Below are 17,250 nucleotides of genomic sequence, written 5' to 3'. Positions count from 1 at the left end.
GATTTTTTTTTCCTGAGGGGAAATCTGTGTGTAGTGATGACCCCAGTATAATCAATGGGGGTGAGCTCGGGGCTGTGGGGCTAGTACATTTTGGAACTTGGGACGGCTCTTTGGGAAATGGGGGGATTTGGTAAAGGAGCAGCCCCCAAGTATAGTCAATAGAAGGGTTAGGAGAGGCTGAGATCTCCCCGCCCTCAATTATGATCTGTGACTATGAAGCTGTGTAGTCAGTATGTGAGAGGAGGTGTAGGGGAACTGTTGAATTGCCCCCAACAGTGTGTGGGGAGCTGCTGGGGGGCTGTGGAACTGCCCCCCATGATCAGTGTCGGGGAGGTGTTGGGGGTTGCCATGATCAATGTTGGGAGTGGTGTCAGGGGGCTGTAGAAGTGCTCCCCGCCCCATGGTCAGTGTTGGGGGAGGTGCTGGGGGACTGTGGAACTGACCCTCCATAGTCAGTGTGAGGGGAGGTGTAGAGGTGGAATTGCCCCCCCCCATGATCAGTGTTGAGGGTGGGGGGGGCTGTAGAAGTACCCCCCATAGCCAATATGGGGGGGGAGTTGTCAGAGGGCTGTGGAATTAACACCCCCATGGTCAGTGTGTGTGTGGGGGGGTGGCAGTACTGTGGGGGTTGTGAAACTGCTCCCATAGTCAGTGAGGGGGAGTTGTCAGGGGGCTGTAGAACTGCCCCCTATGGCCAGTGTGGGGTGAGGTGTTTGTGTGGGGAGGGGGGGGCTGTGGAACTGCCCCCATGGTCAGTGTGGGGGCAGTTGTCAGGGAGCTGTAGAATTCCCCCCCCATGGTCAGTGTGGGGTGAGTGGGGGGGGCTGTGTAATTGACCTACCCCATGGTCAGTGTGGGGTGAAGAGTGGGGGGCTGTGGAATTAACCCCCGTCAGTGTGGGGTGAGTGGGGGGGCTGTGTAATTGACCTACCCCATGGTCAGTGTGGGGTGAAGAGTGGGGGGCTGTGGAATTAACCCCCCATCAGTGTGTGTGTGTGGGGGGGCAGTACTGTGCTGGTTGTGAAACTGCCCCCATAGTCAGTGAGGGGGAGTTGTCAGGGGGCTGTAGAACTGCCCCCTATGGCCAATGTGGGGTGAGGTGTTTGTGTGTGGGGGGGGGGCTGTGGAATTGCCCCCATGGTCAGTGTGGGGGCAGTTGTCAGGGAGCTGTAGAACTGCCCCCTATGGCCAGTGTGGGGTGAGGTGTTTGTGTGTGTGGGGGGGGGCTGTGGAACTGCCCCCATGGTCAGTGTGGGGGCAGTTGTCAGGGAGCTGTAGAATCCCCCCCCCCCCCATGGTCAGTGTGGGGTGAGTGGGGGGGCTGTGTAATTGACCCCCACCATGGTCAGTGGGAGGGGAGGGGGGCTGTGGAACTGGCCCCACGGTCGGGGGGGGGCAGTGCTGGGGGGCTGACAGCTGCCCCCGTACAGTTTATCCAGGGGGGAGCCTCCCTCCACCCCCCGCAGAGGGAAGGCTAGGCAGGGGCGGGGGGGCTGACATCTGCCTGGGAGTGAGACAACAGCCCAGCTACAAAAACCCCCTCACACCCCCGCCCTGCTCCTCGAGAACATTATATCCCGCCCCTCCGCCCCTGATTGGCTCCCGGCGCCTCCCTTCTTGCCTCTCCTTGGCCCGCTCCCCCGTCGCTCTCTCCTCCACTCCTGGCTCTCGCAACTCCGGCCGGCACAGCTTACACACGGTGTCCACGCTCCGCGGTCGGCTCGGCGATTGGCCGGCGGGGAGGTAAACAAGGCCGCGGCGGCCAATGGGAGCGCTGATCACGCGGCAAACACGCTTGTCCACGCGCCTTCAGCATGGAGAGCTGAGATCAACACGGGAAGGGAGGGGAGAGGGGGTATAAAGGCAGCGTCCGGCTTTTCCCCGGGCTCACAGCTTTGCAGGTTGCAGCAGAGAGAAGGTCGTTTGTTGCTGCTGAACTAAAGGAAGCTATTGCCTACCAGGAGGATCCCGTCCTGCGATTGTTTCCCCTCCTAGGACTCCAGCTGTTCGGCCATCCTTTAAAAAAAAGGGCCAGACTTTAAAGAGGGTGAATTTCTTTGCAAAAGCTCTCTGAAGTTTTGCAACTCGAGCTTTTAAAAAAGTCCTTGTTGCCTACAAACCTCTAGATCGTGGCTCAAAACCACTCTCGTTAAACAAACAAAACAAAAGGCAAAATCTCTTTTTGTGGGGGGAGAAACAAAACTTTTTTGCAACCAGTCGCCATGGTGGTGTTCAAGAAGATCAAGACCTTCGAGATCGTCTTCAGCGAGCCCGACAAGGTCTTCTGCAGTGGAGAGAAGGTGGCCGGCCGTGTGCTGGTGGAAGTGACCGAAACCACCCGGGTCACTTCAGTTAAAGTGCTGGCTTGTGGGGAGGCCAAAGTGGTCTGGATCAAGGGACCCCAACAATGCAAGCAGGAGATGGAGTACCTGCGCTATGAAGATGTCCTCACCCTGGATGATCATCCCACTGGTGAGAACCTTGGTTCAAGAGTCGTTGTGTTGTGTGTGTGTGTGTGCCTCTGTGTGGGTTGGGGGTTTCCCACTAAGCGTTTGCTCGTAAAACTCAAGGCCTGGGATGCTTTTAACTTAACTGAGGATTGGTGGCTTTTTAAAGAAGGTTTCTTGATACATTATAGAGACGCAGGTTTTGGGTGGAAAGAGGCGGACTCAAATAGTATTTGCATCTTCCTGGCTTTTTGCTACAGAATAGTCCTTTTAGCCTTCGATTCAATTGCAATGGCTGGCTTGCCTTGATTCCTAGGAAGAGATGTGGGTACAGTCTGTATTGATACGCAAGTACAGTATGCAGAACAGGTGTCACCGTAGGGAACTGCAAGTTTAGATTGTTGGCCAGCGTATGGATTTCCGGGATCTCTGTAACAGGACGTTCCCCGTCAATCCTGCAGGCAAAATGTAAGTGGGCAGAGTTGTCAAACTTGGCAGAGCTTCTTAACAGAGGGTGAGAAAACTAAGATGAAAGAGCGGTGGGGATGAGAAATGCCTTGAATGGCTGACTTCCTTTTTTTTTTTTTCCCCTCCCTGCTGGCTGCTTCAACCGGGAGACTAGTAGCAGCTAGATTATGGGAGAGTGGGGAAGGAGAATGCGAAGAGAAGTGCTGTGTTGAAGCAGAAGTCAGGTGCTGGCCTGTCTTAAAATGAGACTGTTAAAGTAACATCAAGCCTAGATCTGCAATATTACTCCCCTTCCACAAGGGCATCAGCAGAGTGTTCGGTTGTTCTTGTCTAGGGGGTATCAATGCCACAGCTGCGTTGCCTGTTACAGCTGTGAAACAGGACAAGCGTAATGAAGCTTAAAATCTCAGTCGGCAGTGTGTTCTAATGTATTCCTTTTTTTTTTAATCTTTCTAGATGAGGATGGCTCTGTGATCTTGAGACCTGGCAACAAATATGAATACAAATTTGGATTTGAGCTTCCCCAGGGGTAGGTATTGGCCAAAAGTGGCTACTAAAAATCCTAGTCTTGTTAAAAGTCCTTCCTTTCTAGTTATCTTGTGTCTCTCTAACAGGCTCTTCTGCCCTCTTGTATTGCAGGCCTCTGGGGACCTCATTCAAAGGGAAGTATGGCTGTGTGGATTACTGGGTTAAGGCTTTCTTGGATCGCCCAACCTGTCACACTCAGGAGATAAAGCAGCACTTTGAGGTCATGGATCCTGTTGATGTCAACACTCCAGACTTAATGGTAATTATCAGGTCTCTGTGTCTGTGCATGTAGCGATGTGGTGACTCAGGTCCTTTAGAAAAGGATGTTCGCACTGTCCTGAGGAATCTCTTTAACTGGCTTTACTGCAAAGTACAGATTAAATACTTATCTCTGGGGCTGTGGTCCAGACTTCCAATTAGGGCTGTTTAGTACTCTGCTTCATGAGACAGCCGGCTGGGGCATCAGAGAGTCTCCCCTACTATCCATAATGCAGGATGTTAGGGCCTAATTGGAATTACAAATTAAACTGCAGCAGGTTTGAAACACAGATGACAGGGCAAAGGTCAGGCAGGAGGCAGACACAGAACTTCCAAGAATGGGGAGCCGAGTAGGTGGTGAAGACAGCATTTGGCAGTGTGGGGGGCAGGGGGACACGGACTGATGTTGTTGTGTTATTGTGGCCTCTTCGTCTGTGTAACGCAATCTCCCTGTGGATCTCTTCCAGTCGCCAGTCGCTGCCAAGAAAGACAAGAAGGTGTCCTGCTTGTTCATTCCTGATGGGCATGTGTCCGTCAGTGCCAGGATTGACCGAAAAGGATTCTGTGAAGGTGAGATCTGGTTTCTTTCCTTTGAGAGTGGGATGGTGAGGGAGGAGGGGGGTGAAGGGCTAAGCAGAGTGTATGAAGGGGGATGAGACAACTGACAGGGATTTGAAGTCTGAAAATGCAAGATTGGGAAAGGAACTGAGTGTGGTGGGCGTAAGTGGGAGTATGTAATGCAATGTGAGTGAAGGGAAGCAGTCTGTGAATCAGGGGAACTTCCTACTCGATGATACTGGTCTGGCTAAGACCGTAGGCCTTCTCCATAACTAAGCTTCCATATCTCTTTTTCCAGGTGATGATATCTCCATAAATGCAGACTTTGAGAACATCTGCTCCCGGATCGTGGTACCCAAAGCAGCCATTGTTTCCAAGCATACCTACTTGGCAAACGGGCAGACCAAGGTTTTGACCCAGAAACTTTCCTGCGTCCGAGGCAACCCCATCATCTCGGGCATGTCTGAGAGCTGGCGGGGTAAAACTCTCCGGGTCAAGAAGATCAAACCATCCATCCTGGGCTGCAATATCTTGCGTGTGGAGTACTTCTTGCAGGTAAGGGTCTCGCTATCAAAGCAGCCCTTTATTCCCAGTTTAGTCTAGCTGCTGCTTGGATTCCAGCTCCTCCATACCGCTTTAAGAGGATGCCCACTTCTGCAGTGAACATGAGGGATGCCATTATAAGGGAATTGGACATGTACAGTTGTCCTTACAACACTAGTCTCCATGTATATGGGAGCATAGGCACATGATTCACTAGCTCATGTCACTTTGACCAATGAAGGATGGATTACACTTAATCTATACCATAGTTCTTTCCCCACATCACTGCAGTTTCACTAGGAATTCTAATGTGACCGACTCTAATTCTTGTATCGGGGTAATGATGTAGTAACCAACTCTATCCTGGTCTTGTTCATACAGATCTATGCCAGCATCCCTGGCTCCAAGAAGATCCTTCTGGAGCTGCCTCTCGTCATCGGTAGCAGATCTGGGTTTGCCAGCCGCAGCTCCAGCATGGCTAGCCAGACTAGCTCTGAAATGAGCTGGGTGGACCTCAATATCCCGGATGCTCCAGAAGGTGAGCTGAGTGCTGTGCTGTTTTATGGGGATACTTGCTTTAGTCTTTAGCAAAGGGGGCTGCTCTGAAACCTTCCAATAAATTGATTGAGGCCATCACTTGAAATGCAGTATAAGGACTAGTCTACACTGGCAACGCTAAAGTGCTACTGCAGCAGCACTTCAACATGGCTTGTGTAGTCCTGGGAGAGAGCTCTCCCAGCGCTCTAAAATACCACCTCTATGAGGGGAGGAGAGGGAGTGTGGATTGCTTCATCCTAATGGCCTGAACATAGGAATAAAACTGGGATTGCATCACAAAGCACTCTGCTCCACAAATATCCTGTAGGGCTCACAAGCTTCTTTTACAGCGCCTCCATGCTACCTGGACATCATATCTGAGGATCACCGCCTGGAGAGCCCCACCGCTCCCCTTCTGGATGATCTTGACAGTTCCTTCGACAGTCCTATCTTCATGTATGCCCCAGAGTTCAAGTTCATGCCTCCTCCCACTTACACAGAGGTGAGATTTGGTGAATATCTTGCATGGCTGGTTTCGGCCACAAAGGAAATAGAGCTGGAAAACAGACGCCTAGGATTTAGCTGGGGTGGGAGACTTTGCATTCATACCAGTATCAAGAAGGCTCAGACATGGCTAGACTCATTATCTGTATTGTCAGGAAGATAGAAACCGACAGACTAGAAGAGATTAATGGTCCTTGTGATACTGATGCGGATCTGTCCAGGGATGCACTAAAACCGCACTGCATCTGCTTGTGCAAAGCTGTCCAATGTGGCTGGTGCGTCTTACTTCAGCTGGGTAGCTTTGAGTTAGAACTTATTTCTCGAGTCATGTGTTTAGGAAATTGACTACAGTTGGTTGGGGTTAACAAGTTAGTATTCTTCAGCAAATGTCTAAAGACCTCCTTATTTTTCTTCCCCAGGTTGATCCCTGCAATGCTAACAACAATGTGCAGTGAGTGCCAAGAAGCAGCTGTTTCTGTTTTTCTACTTTCCTGGACTCACTTTGTATCTGCAGTGATTATTACCTAATCAGAGTTCAGAACGGGCTTTCAAAGCCCTGAATGCAGGAAGAAAACATCCCAAGAAGTGTGGGGTAGGGTAGCTCCAACCGGGCTGAAAAATCACAGCCAGTACGGAAGAAGGCAGATGTAAAGGTCTTTCTTCTAAGATGTGCTGTGTGCACAGACTTGATGTGACGAGCGAAATGCCATGTTGGTCAGAGGCTATCGGGCCTTGCCTGCACTCCAGAGCCCTTCAGAATCTCCCTGGAAAATAAATAGTTGCTTGTGTAGAAACTGTAATGGGAGTATGCGGGGTGGAAAAGGTGTGTGCTCTATGGAGAGCACTTAAGAGTTGATTTGTTAGGGAGAGGCACAAAGCCAGCAGATTCGGACTTAAAAAGGCTTCAATGCCAGAAAAACTACCATCACCGTGCCTTGAATCTGTTATTATGCTGTACTGATGATCAATTATGTTTGAACACATGATCTGTTCATCAATGTTTTTTAGTGTCTGAAGATTTCAATGAAACCTGCTCGCTTAGGATTGTAAGCTTGTTGCTCTGTTACAAGGATTGTTACTTGTGCTTGAAAATAGCAAAGCTTTTTACAATCCTCCGATTGAGGATTTCGGGTGTCGGTGGAAACACTTCTGTGTCTTGGCAAGAGGTAGAAGTGCAGAGATCACTTCCCTCCATTGCTATTTGACAATATCCACCCACAGGCTTGTTAAGTGAGAACATAACAGCCCTGTAGAAGGGGAAGGATATTTATGCATGTCTGTCTTTTTTGTTCTAACAAGCAAATGAAACATTATCCAGTCCAAATGTCTCCAAAGCCAAGAGTTTTATACAGTCAGTTCAAAGCAGTGTCATATGACTTGTTTTTATTTCTTTGGTAGCATTTATTGTTTGACTCTGAGTTTTGTGAATCTGCTAAACAAGTGTAAGCTAAACTCCATGGTCCTGTTAAGAATCACTATCTCCGTCCTCTTTCGTTTTGAATTTTTATCTTCCTTTGTGCAGATAAACTAGTGCACCCAAAAAAACCCCAACCCAGCCATGACTACTACTTGGTTTAATTGGCCTCAGCAGGTGCACAAAGGAGTCTGGCTGGGATTGCACTTCAAGGACAGCCCAAGAAATAACAAACCTCTCTGTACCCAGGCAAACCCTGAGAATTGTCTCATGCTTTCCCTTGCCTGCGGATCAAAGCACAAGTCTCAAACCCGCTGTCTGGCACCATTTGAAGAAGTTTTGGTCAAACTATCTTGTGCAATGTCCAGACACCTGGGGGAAAGGCACGTAGCCTAAAGCGAGGCTGTCACAATTTAGGCAAACATTAAACCAAAAAAAAAAAAAATGACTGGGAAGGTTTTCTGGTGTGTGGGGGATTTTTTTTTGGGGGGGGGGAGAGAAAGGAACTAGTATCTTAACTTTTTTTTTCCCCTGTGGGTCTGTCCTCCCCTTACACAGAAAAAAGCACTCCCCCCTCCCCCCTTGTGTATTCATTAACCCAGCGCACTGCATGTCCTAAGTGTTTATTCATCTGTATTTGGCAGAACCAAGCTTGCGTGAGCCTTAGCAGCTGCCTCGGCCTGTCATGACACGAATCGGGTGTACTGAATTTTTCTACTGTGTTTTTTTGTATTTGTTTTGGAAAGTTTTTATATTTGTACAATTTAAGATGTTATATCCACCCCCGTGGGGTGACATTTTTAATAAAGACCATTGAAATAACCAAAGCCTCCATCGTTCTTGGGTGGAAACTTCTCTACTGGGGGTGGGGCAAGGGGGGGCTCATATTGTAAAACTGATGTGAACCTTCAGAGCTGGTGTGATTAGGATGTTGTGCCAAGTTACCACCTTACCAATTCCATTGCTGGGGTGGGGGGGATAAATTGCTGGGGGAGGAGAACCAGCAGCCACTTGGGTTTCATAGTCTGCAACACAAAGGCCAAAACTTTCAAATGTAGGTGCCTGTGAGACAGTCCCTGTCTCTTTTATCAGTGACTTTATTTTTTAATGGCCAAAGCACCTCCACTTTCCAGTGAAGTCAATGGGAGCCTGTGTCCAACTCCAGTCCCATTGTAAATAGAGCTGTTTAAATGCTAAACCGCTTGATCCAGTGGAAAGGGTGCTGGGTTGTCCTGGGGTTAAGGAGACCATCCTTTTTATTCCCAGCTGTCCGCTAGCCAACTGTGTGACGTAGGGCAAAGTCACTGATTCTCTGCTTCCTTCTGCCCCTGCTTTTTAACATGGAGACTAACACCTTCACAGAGCATAGGTCCTGTAGTGGTCTCACACAAGCAGAGAGGGAGGATACAAGTTATACAGGAGGTCAGATGAGATGCACATCACCGACCACCAACAGTACCAGGAGGCGTGAGCCAGAGTGACATCGTTCTCCCACTACGGCAAAGGGACCAAGTGACCTTCTCCGTTGGATCATATGAACTGGAACCATAAACTCCCTGAACATTAAATCTCACCAAATGAGGGTCAATCCATCCTCATCATCATATCCACTCATTATACTCCACACCCGAACATAACCACTTTATGAACTTCATACCCTCATATCTCAATGCCTGTACTTTGACCCATCAACCCTTTACCCCCAATCGGGGATATCACAGATTATGTATTCCTTATGCTACCGGATCTTAAACCAAACTTTGCACCCTCAACATTTTTAAACCTGTTCCTTCGGGTGTTATATCTTTTCCTTGTGGTTAAGGGTCTGAATGAGAGCTCTACAGTCAGTTCTGCCACTGATTAAGAGATTTGCTGAAAATTGCAGATAATCTGTTATAATACTCCCCTAATTCAGCATTGAGGCTAAACCCCTTAGCAACCGAGGTGCTCAGACACTAGGATGATGCGGAGGCTTATATGTGCTTGATTTGCTAGCGATCTTTACCAAAATTGGTGACCATACTGCAGAGAGCCAACTTAATTCACCGCATACTGGCCTGGTCTACACTAGGTTGGTATAACATTGCTCAGGGGGGTGGAAAAATCCACACTCCCTGAGCAATGCTGTTAAACCAATTTAACCCCAACTGTAGACAGCTAAGTCAATGGGAGAATTCTGTCAACATAGCTATCACCTCTTGGGCTTTGTCTTCACTACCCGCCGATCCGGCGGGTAGCAATTGGTTTTTCGGGGATCGACTTACCGCGTCTAGTGAAGACACGGTAAAATCGATCCCTGATCGCTCTGCCGTCGACTCCGGAAATCCACCTCGGCAGGAGGCGGCAGCGGAGTCGGCGGCAGCGCGGCAGCGGTCGACTTTCCCGCGTCCTCACCGCCAGGTAAGCCGACCTAAAATACGCAACTTCAGCTACGGTATTCACGTAGCTGAAGTTGCGTATCTTAGGTCGGACCCCCGCTGCAGTGTAGACCTAGCCTAGGAGAGGTGGATTACCTGTGCTGATGGGAGACAGCATAGGTAGGGTCTTCCCAGAAACAGTGCAGCATTTTAAGTGTAGACCTACGCCCTGTTACAACAGTGGTGGCAGCAAATTAAGAGTTCACATTGTAATTAATGAGAAGGCACATACGTGATCAAAGGAATGTTGTTCTTTCATCAGTTGCATGCATAACTAAGCTTCCTAAATAGCAGAAAGGTTTATAAAACTGACCGTCTCCTTCCCCTCCCCCAGCAAAATCTGTATTAAGGACATCTTCAAAATAACACCTTCTCTTAAGCAAATACTCGTGATGGAAAATGTAAGTATTTTAAGATGGAAACTTTGATCCCCAAGGTCCCGTCTATTTTATGTGGCTACTAAAAGTCCCATAGCTTGCTCTTAAGAGTAATGGATTACCCTTGATAACAAAAAATTCTCTATCCCACCCCTGGCATCTGCCTTTCTGCTACCCCAGAAGTGGCTGCATATCACTGGTGCTGTGTGCATAAGGGATCAATAGGAGAAGAATCAGGCCCATCATTTGAAATGCTTTGGGATGGAAAGTGCCACATTACACTTATGTTTCAACCAATTTTTGCCCACAACTTAATTTTTACTACCCGCTTGCATGGCTGCTTAAGACAAGTACCCAGCAAAAACAGTGCAGACAGGCCCTCCCTGAGGGGCTTAAAATCTCACCCAAGACTGGGTCTATTTGAAATCCACGCTGCAAAGCTTATCCGCAGAGAAGAATAAAACAGCTGCAGGAGGAGATACAAAATGATTTAGGGCCAAGAAAGAGACGAGCTTGAAAAGATTTAAGCATCAATTAAGTGGAACTTCACCCCTGACTAAAAATCACCAGATCTTCTTGCTGAATATTCCAGCGTGCTGGACAAGAAGGAATGACTGACACTTTTACATTCAAAGATTAGATTTAAAGGCCAGAAGAGACCATTACAGCACATATACAGGAGGTCAGGCTAACAGGCCAGAGAATTTCATCCAGTCACTCCTGTATTGAATCCAATAACTTGTGTTTGATGAAAGCGTCTTCCAGAAAGGCAGCCAAAGGCTTAGATTAGAAGATATCAAAAGATGAAGATGCCACCACTTTCCATGGTAGACTGGTCTAATGGTTAATCACTGAACTATAGCACATCTCTGTTCTGGACACAGTACTCAGGGGAGTTTCTATATCCTGAGCTACCAAACTTGGCTTTAAAAACCTTTGGTGGGGAAGTAGTCCCACTGCAGGCCCCCATGTGTAAGGGGACTGTTGCCCCCTTACTAACATTCAGTGGGGGTGTTTTGGTTGGCTAGCTCCCAGCACTAAAAGGGGAAGGGTCGATGGCAAATCAGGAGCCTGAGACTGACAGTCCCCAGGAACAATGGGGAGAGGCCAATGCTCCAGATCAGCCTGACTGACAGGCTAATCAGAGGGTCAGGAGGCCAGGGAGGTCCCGTCCTCCGTGTGAGCTGGAATTGCCTGGGTCAGACTGAGTGGGGCCGAGCTAAGGAGAAAGCAGGGGCCCAAGCTGAGCTGGAGAGCAGAACCGGGCCAGATCCAGAGGGGCCAGAGGCGCAGCCACAGAGCCAGAGACGCAGCCCAGGGAGAGCAGATCCTGTGCTGGGAGCAGAGCTGCAGCCACAGAGCCAGGTGTGGTGAGCAAGTGGGGCCAGCCAAGGGGGGACCTTGGTCAAAGGGCCCAGCACAGAAAGACACCCGCAGACAAGGGCCCTTGCAGGCCAGACCGGGAGGGGGACCTTAACCTGATGGGGGGCTGACGCTGGGAAGAAGGGTCCCACCACTCAAAGCCCAGAGGTGTGTGGCCACCACCATTGCAAGTGTCTAACCCTCAGCATCCCGGCAGTACAGCCAGGGCCTGAGACGGAAATCTGGGACCTACAAGGAACAGACTGTGAAGTGCCCTGATGTCCAGAGACACTGTTTGTGATGTTCCCTGCCACAAAGCGGGGTGATGTGTTTTCCTTTAACCTTTCCCATTTTTCCTTATTCTTTTCTTTAGATTAATTGTTAATTAAACAACTTGTATTTGTTTTAAATTGTATGGAATAATCAGTGGGTCAGGGAGGTGCCCAGTGCAGAGAGAGTACCCCGGAGTGGGGACACCCTAGCCCCTGTCCTAGGTGACCACAGCAGGGTTGGGGGTTGAGCCCCCCAGGAATCCTGGGCCCAGCCTTGTTGGGGTTACGAGGACTCTGCCAGACAGGAGAGTGGAAGGGGAGCCCTCAAGAGCAGGGAGGCCTCTGGGTAAAGGGAGTGGGAGCGAGGACTCAGGTCCTTTCGCTAGCCCACTTCACCGGGGTAGTGCAGAAGCCAGGAAAGTTCCCCACAATAGCGGGACCATTCCCCCGCTTACACATGTGCTAGGTAATTTCACCCTGGGGCTGGATATTCGAGACAAGGTGGTGAGGTCATATCTTTCTTTGGATCAACATCTGTTGGCAAAAGAGGCAGGAGTGGCAGAAGCTCTCATATAGTGGGGGAAAGGAGCCACCGGCACCCAAACCCTACCCCCCCACCCCTTCTCCCTGAGCCCCTGCCCCACCTCTTCCCCCAAGACCCCACCCCCCACTCACTCCTCTCCCTCCCCCGCCCCCTTTTGGCGCCCCTGCAAAGGGACGAGCTTTCAAGCTTACTCAGACCTCATCTTCAGGTCTGGGAAAGGTACGCCAAGGGCCACAGCTCAACACAAGGTGGAACAGATTGTTTAGCATACGGCGTTGAAATGCTGCACGAGACCGTTCTAGGTGCAGTGGGCCATTAACACCGCTGCTGGCCTAGAACCAAGGAGGGTGAGTGGGTTCTAGAGTGTTGCAATGAGCCATAAATCTGATAGCTTTAGCGAGCCCATGGTTTGAAGTACCCAGGCTTCGTGTGTTGCGCAGGTTTCTTTGAGAATGAGAACAGATATAGGGTGTAGACTCGGGGCCGGTGCAACCTATTAGGCGACCTAGGCGGTCGCCTAGGGTGCTAGCATTTGGGGGGCGGCATTTTCTTTGGTGGCGACCGCAGCGGCCGGATCTTTGGCCGCCCCGGTCGTCGTCGGCATTTAGGTGGAGGGAGCTGGGGCAGGGGGGGCGCGGGGAGGGCCGCCTACAGCATGTAAGGGGGGGGCAGCACGCAGGGGAACTCCCTGCCCCAGCTCACCTCTGCTCTGCCTCCTCCCCCGAGCACGCCGCCCCGCTCTGCTTCTCTCCCTCCCAGGCTTGCGGCGCCAAACAGCTGATTGGCGCCGCAAGCCTGGGAGGCGGGAGAAGTGGAGCAGCGACGGCGTGCTCGGGGAGGAGGCGGAGCAGAGGTGAGCTGGGGTGGGGAGCTGCCGCACGGCTCCCCGGGCGGGGGGGGGGGGGGAGCTACCATGGGGGGGCGCCTCAGGTCGGAAGGGTGGGGTGGGGTGGGGCGCTGCCACGGGGGGGGCGCCTCAGGGCGGGGTGGGGAGCTGCTGCAGGGCTCAGGGAGGGGGCGGAGCAGAGGTGAGCTGGAGTGGGGAGCTGCCGCACAGCTCCCCGGGCGGGGGGGCGGGTGGGGAGCTGCTGCGGGGGGGGGCGCCTCAGGGCAGGCGGGGGGGGGCGGGGAGCTGCCGTGGGGCTCGGGGAGGTGGGAGGGTGCAAGGTGGAAGTTTCGCCTAGGCCACGCAGTTCATCAACAGCGGCGGAGACCTGCCGAGAGCGACCATATAGCAACGAGGCCCCTGCCACATCCACAGCCTTCCCGCTTAGCTCCTCCAGGTCCCCCTGACCCCGTTAGGATCCCATGGGAGAGCTCGCCCTCCGTTCATGCCCGGCCACAGAGGTGGGTGAAAGTGAACGGAAAGTATTTGCTACCTGCTGCAGGGTTGTTTTTCTAGATACAAACAGGGCCCAGGTGCCTCTAGGGAAGGAAAATAACACATGCTGCTCAGAGATTGGCCGTGACCTTGGCAAATGGTTTTCGTTGCAGAGGCAAATTGCTCAGGCTTCAGTTTCTTTGCATTCCCCTCTCTGTCCTTACCCACCCCTGATTCCCCACCACATTGCTCATCAAACCCCCTGGGCAGCCAGTGCTGCTAGTTAAGGAAGTGAAGGCCAGAGCTTCCTACATACAGTGTGGAGCAAGGTGAGGTTTTCAAGCGCTTTCATTAAACCAGTGCGAAGGGCTGTGTAGATGCCCCTACTCGGGTTTGAGCCAGGCTTAGTTCAGTGCAGCTTAAGTTACTCAGAAATAGGTTGAAGCTAAATCGAAATAAGCAACTTTTCTTTAAGGCAGAATCAAATGCAGAAAAAGTGGCAGCCTCTTAACTAGGCGACACCCGTGTTCATGCTTCTCTAAAGGCAAAGAGAGGCTTTACACTTATGACCACTGTGTCCGAACAGGGGACTAGGTGTCAGGACTCCTGGGTTCTTTTTGTAGCTCTGGGAGTCTTCACACCCATTGCGTAGTATTGAGTGGTTAGGGCAGGAGACTGGGAGCCAGGACTCCTCGGTTCTATCCCCAGTTCTGCCACTGATTCACTCCACGGTCGTGGGCAAAGTATGTCCCTGCTGTGTGCCTCAGTTTCCCCCCCCCCCCATCTGTAAAATCAGGCTGCTGCCACTCCCAGGCAGGTTGTGAGAGTCTGATTAAGTAATGCAAAAGGAAGGGTGCTCTAAACATGCAAACCCTTTGACGAGCCAAGCAGAGAGCTGGAAAGGCAGCTTTTCTAGGAAGTGCTCTTTATCTCTCCACCGCACGCAGCGCTGACTTCGAAAAGCAGCTTCCCGACACGTCCGCCAGCCCTGTGGGAACCAGTGCAACCCCAACACCAACCAGCACAGAGCCAGCTCCCTCTGTCTCCCTCTGATTGCAAGTTACTGCCCTCAATACCCAATGTGTGATTGCAGCTCCCATATTTCTAGCTGTTCTTGAATTAGATCACACACTTGACTTCCTGCCAGGGCTGGCCGGCTGCCCATAGGTAGGGGCTGTGCAACAGAAGATAAGTTGTGTTGTGTTGCTTACTGAGTAACATGTTCTTCACTTGCACGAGTCCTCTGCAGTCACCTGACTCCAGCTGTGTTTTAAAACATACGCTGATGAGCTTCGAAAAGGATTTTCTTTTAATGAACACCTTGGATCCGGCTTTGGGGAAGAGCAAACGCTTAGGGCTGGTTGGGCATTTTCCATGGAAACGTTCGCTTTCAATGAAAAATGGTTTTCTGCAGCAAAAGACAAAAATCATCCATTTTCACCAACCAGGGCCGGCTCCAGGCACCAGCCGAGCAAGCTCGCGCTTGGGGCGGCAGATTCTACGGGGCGGCATTCCGCCCAATCCTAGGGCGGCACGGCCGCTTTTTGTTGTTGTTGTTCGCCGATCCAGCCGCCCTGTAGGGGGCGGCGGCGCGGAGGAGGGTTGCGCCCTGCTGGGAGCGGGCTGCGCGCTCCATCTGCCCCAGACGGTGCCAGGTCTGTAACAAGCCTGGCAGGGCAGCCCATGTCCTTCCCTCCCCGCCAACCGGAGCGGCGTGGAGCCCTCCCGGCAGGCGGCACGGTGGTCAGGGCCGCGAGGTAAGCACCCCGCTGAAGCCCTGGCCGCCCCCCTTCTCTGTCTCCCCCCGCTCCCTCCCCCTCCCCCCCGCTAGCCAGGGCATGTCTGGAGCGAAGGGAGTCTCCCTGCACCCGCGCTCCGGCTGCCCCGTAGGGTTGTTTTTTTTTTTTTTTCTTGCTTTGCCACTCCGGCCGTGCCGCAGGTTGTTGTTTTTTTGGCTTGAGGCGGCCAAAAAGCCAGAGCCGGCCCTGTCACCAATAATGTCCACCGAAAGCAGAAAGAAAAAGAAAACCCGGGGTTCAAACATCCTTCCCCAGCCAGCTCCACAAACAATTCAGAGCTGGTTCTGTTCCCAAAACGGACTCGGTAGAAATAGCGCCTGCTTCCTCAACAGATCCACTCTCCGGGGTGAGTCGGATTCTTCTCTGCATCCTGAAGTGAACGAAGTCTGTTGGTACGATTACCCCTGCAGGGACAGACGCTGGAATCTAGCCCTGCCGCACCAGCCCGGCTACGGCAAAGGGAGCTGGTTTCTAGTCTGACTCGTGCATCACCACCAGAATTTTATCACCTTCTAACTGCAGGGTCCAATGCTCCGTTATGGTGGCCATTTTCACCATCTAGTAGAGACTGTGGCACTCCTTGCTTGTAAGCCACCAAATGGGCTTTGATGGCACTGACTTCTAGTAACATCTACACACACTGACGCAGTTATCCAATTGCCAGGCGAGCCAGCCAGCCCCTGCTAAACAGTCCCATTCCCTCCGCCACATAATTCACGTCAGCCTACAGCTTGTAACAGGAGAGGCCGTCCTCAGATACCAAGGTGACAGGCACCTTATAGATGCAACAGGTAGACAGAAAAAGGGCTGGGAGTCAGAACTGCTGGGATCCATCTACACCAGGCAAGGAAATAATTGTCCGGGCCCAGATCACATGCAATGACCTGGTTGTATCATTTGGCCTTGCAACAGTTCCATGGAACGTGACTCATCGATGTTTTTTCAGCACTATCCATTTCAATACAGCCACAGGCTGCACCAGGGCACTCTGGGATAGCTGACGTACCCAGCCTTATTGCTTACAGCAGGGGCTTATGAGTCATTTCCAAACAGAAGACCCTGCGTGGGCGGGGGACGTGGTGAGGAGGACTGGTTGACCCGCTGCAGCTGCGCTGAGGGCACTGGGAAGGATCACTGTAGCCTACCCTGGTTCAATGAGATCTGAGCTAAGGACTGTCTCCTGGGCATTTCAACCCACTCCAAGCAATGCTTTGTGTGATGCTTGTTCCAGGCCCCTGGATTCTGTTCCCCCTGCTGCGGGACCTTGGGCACACTCGACCTTCGATTCCCCTCGGCCTTGCCGGGGCACTGGGAGGTTTAATGAGTGAATGCGTGAGCACCGTCGGTTACCTGCAAGGCGCTGGACGTGACCCGCAGATCTGAGAGCAGACACAATGGAGGATGCTGTGAACTTTGTACAACATGCTTTGTGGGGGTATGAATAGCAACTGATATCCCTGCACAGCCCATGAGTGGCAGGCGGGCACGCATCCCTGGCTGGCACGCCAGTTGCATAACGGTTCTGATCTGGTTGCATGAGCCCCTGAGCTCATGGGACAGGTGCAGCAGCAACGACAGCCAACCAGGGGAAAGGTGAGCCCAGGGATGTGGCCAAGTATGGGCAGAAAGCAAAGTTAATCGCAGGGTCACCCTCTGTCTGGTTGGGTGGCAGCTGGAATCCACCCAGGGTCTCTTAGGGAGCTCCTGGGTGGGTTGGTTTGGGCAAAGGAGAGTTTGCCCACTAGCCTGTGGGTCTGGATGGATCCAGGCTCCGGCAGCAATCAATGGCCATTCCCACTGGGCTGCTGGTTGGTGGCCAACGTGAAACAAGGTTGCTGGGTCTCACAGCCACATCCAGTGGACTGGGACTCAGAGCCCATTGAAACAACCAGAGCGATTCT

At 51.8% G+C, this 17,250-nt stretch overlaps 1 protein-coding gene across 1 annotated transcript; it reads left to right on the top strand.

Annotated features, from left to right (window-relative positions):
* The first annotated feature begins 1,814 nt into the window (after positions 1–1,814).
* Positions 1,815–8,070, top strand: TXNIP (thioredoxin interacting protein). Its single transcript, XM_065420177.1, has 8 exons — positions 1,815–2,472; positions 3,372–3,444; positions 3,555–3,702; positions 4,169–4,271; positions 4,558–4,814; positions 5,184–5,340; positions 5,690–5,841; positions 6,263–8,070. Exons 1-8 carry the CDS (start codon positions 2,223–2,225, stop codon positions 6,296–6,298), a joined length of 1,176 nt encoding a protein of 391 aa, XP_065276249.1. The 5' UTR covers positions 1,815–2,222; the 3' UTR covers positions 6,299–8,070.
* Positions 8,071–17,250: the final 9,180 nt, after the last annotated feature.

This window comes from Emys orbicularis, chromosome 20 (assembly GCF_028017835.1).
Source record: "Emys orbicularis isolate rEmyOrb1 chromosome 20, rEmyOrb1.hap1, whole genome shotgun sequence".
NCBI lineage: Eukaryota > Metazoa > Chordata > Testudines > Emydidae > Emys > Emys orbicularis.
The sequence above is the reverse complement of the archived record's forward strand: the minus strand, read 5'-3'. Positions and strand labels throughout refer to the sequence as shown.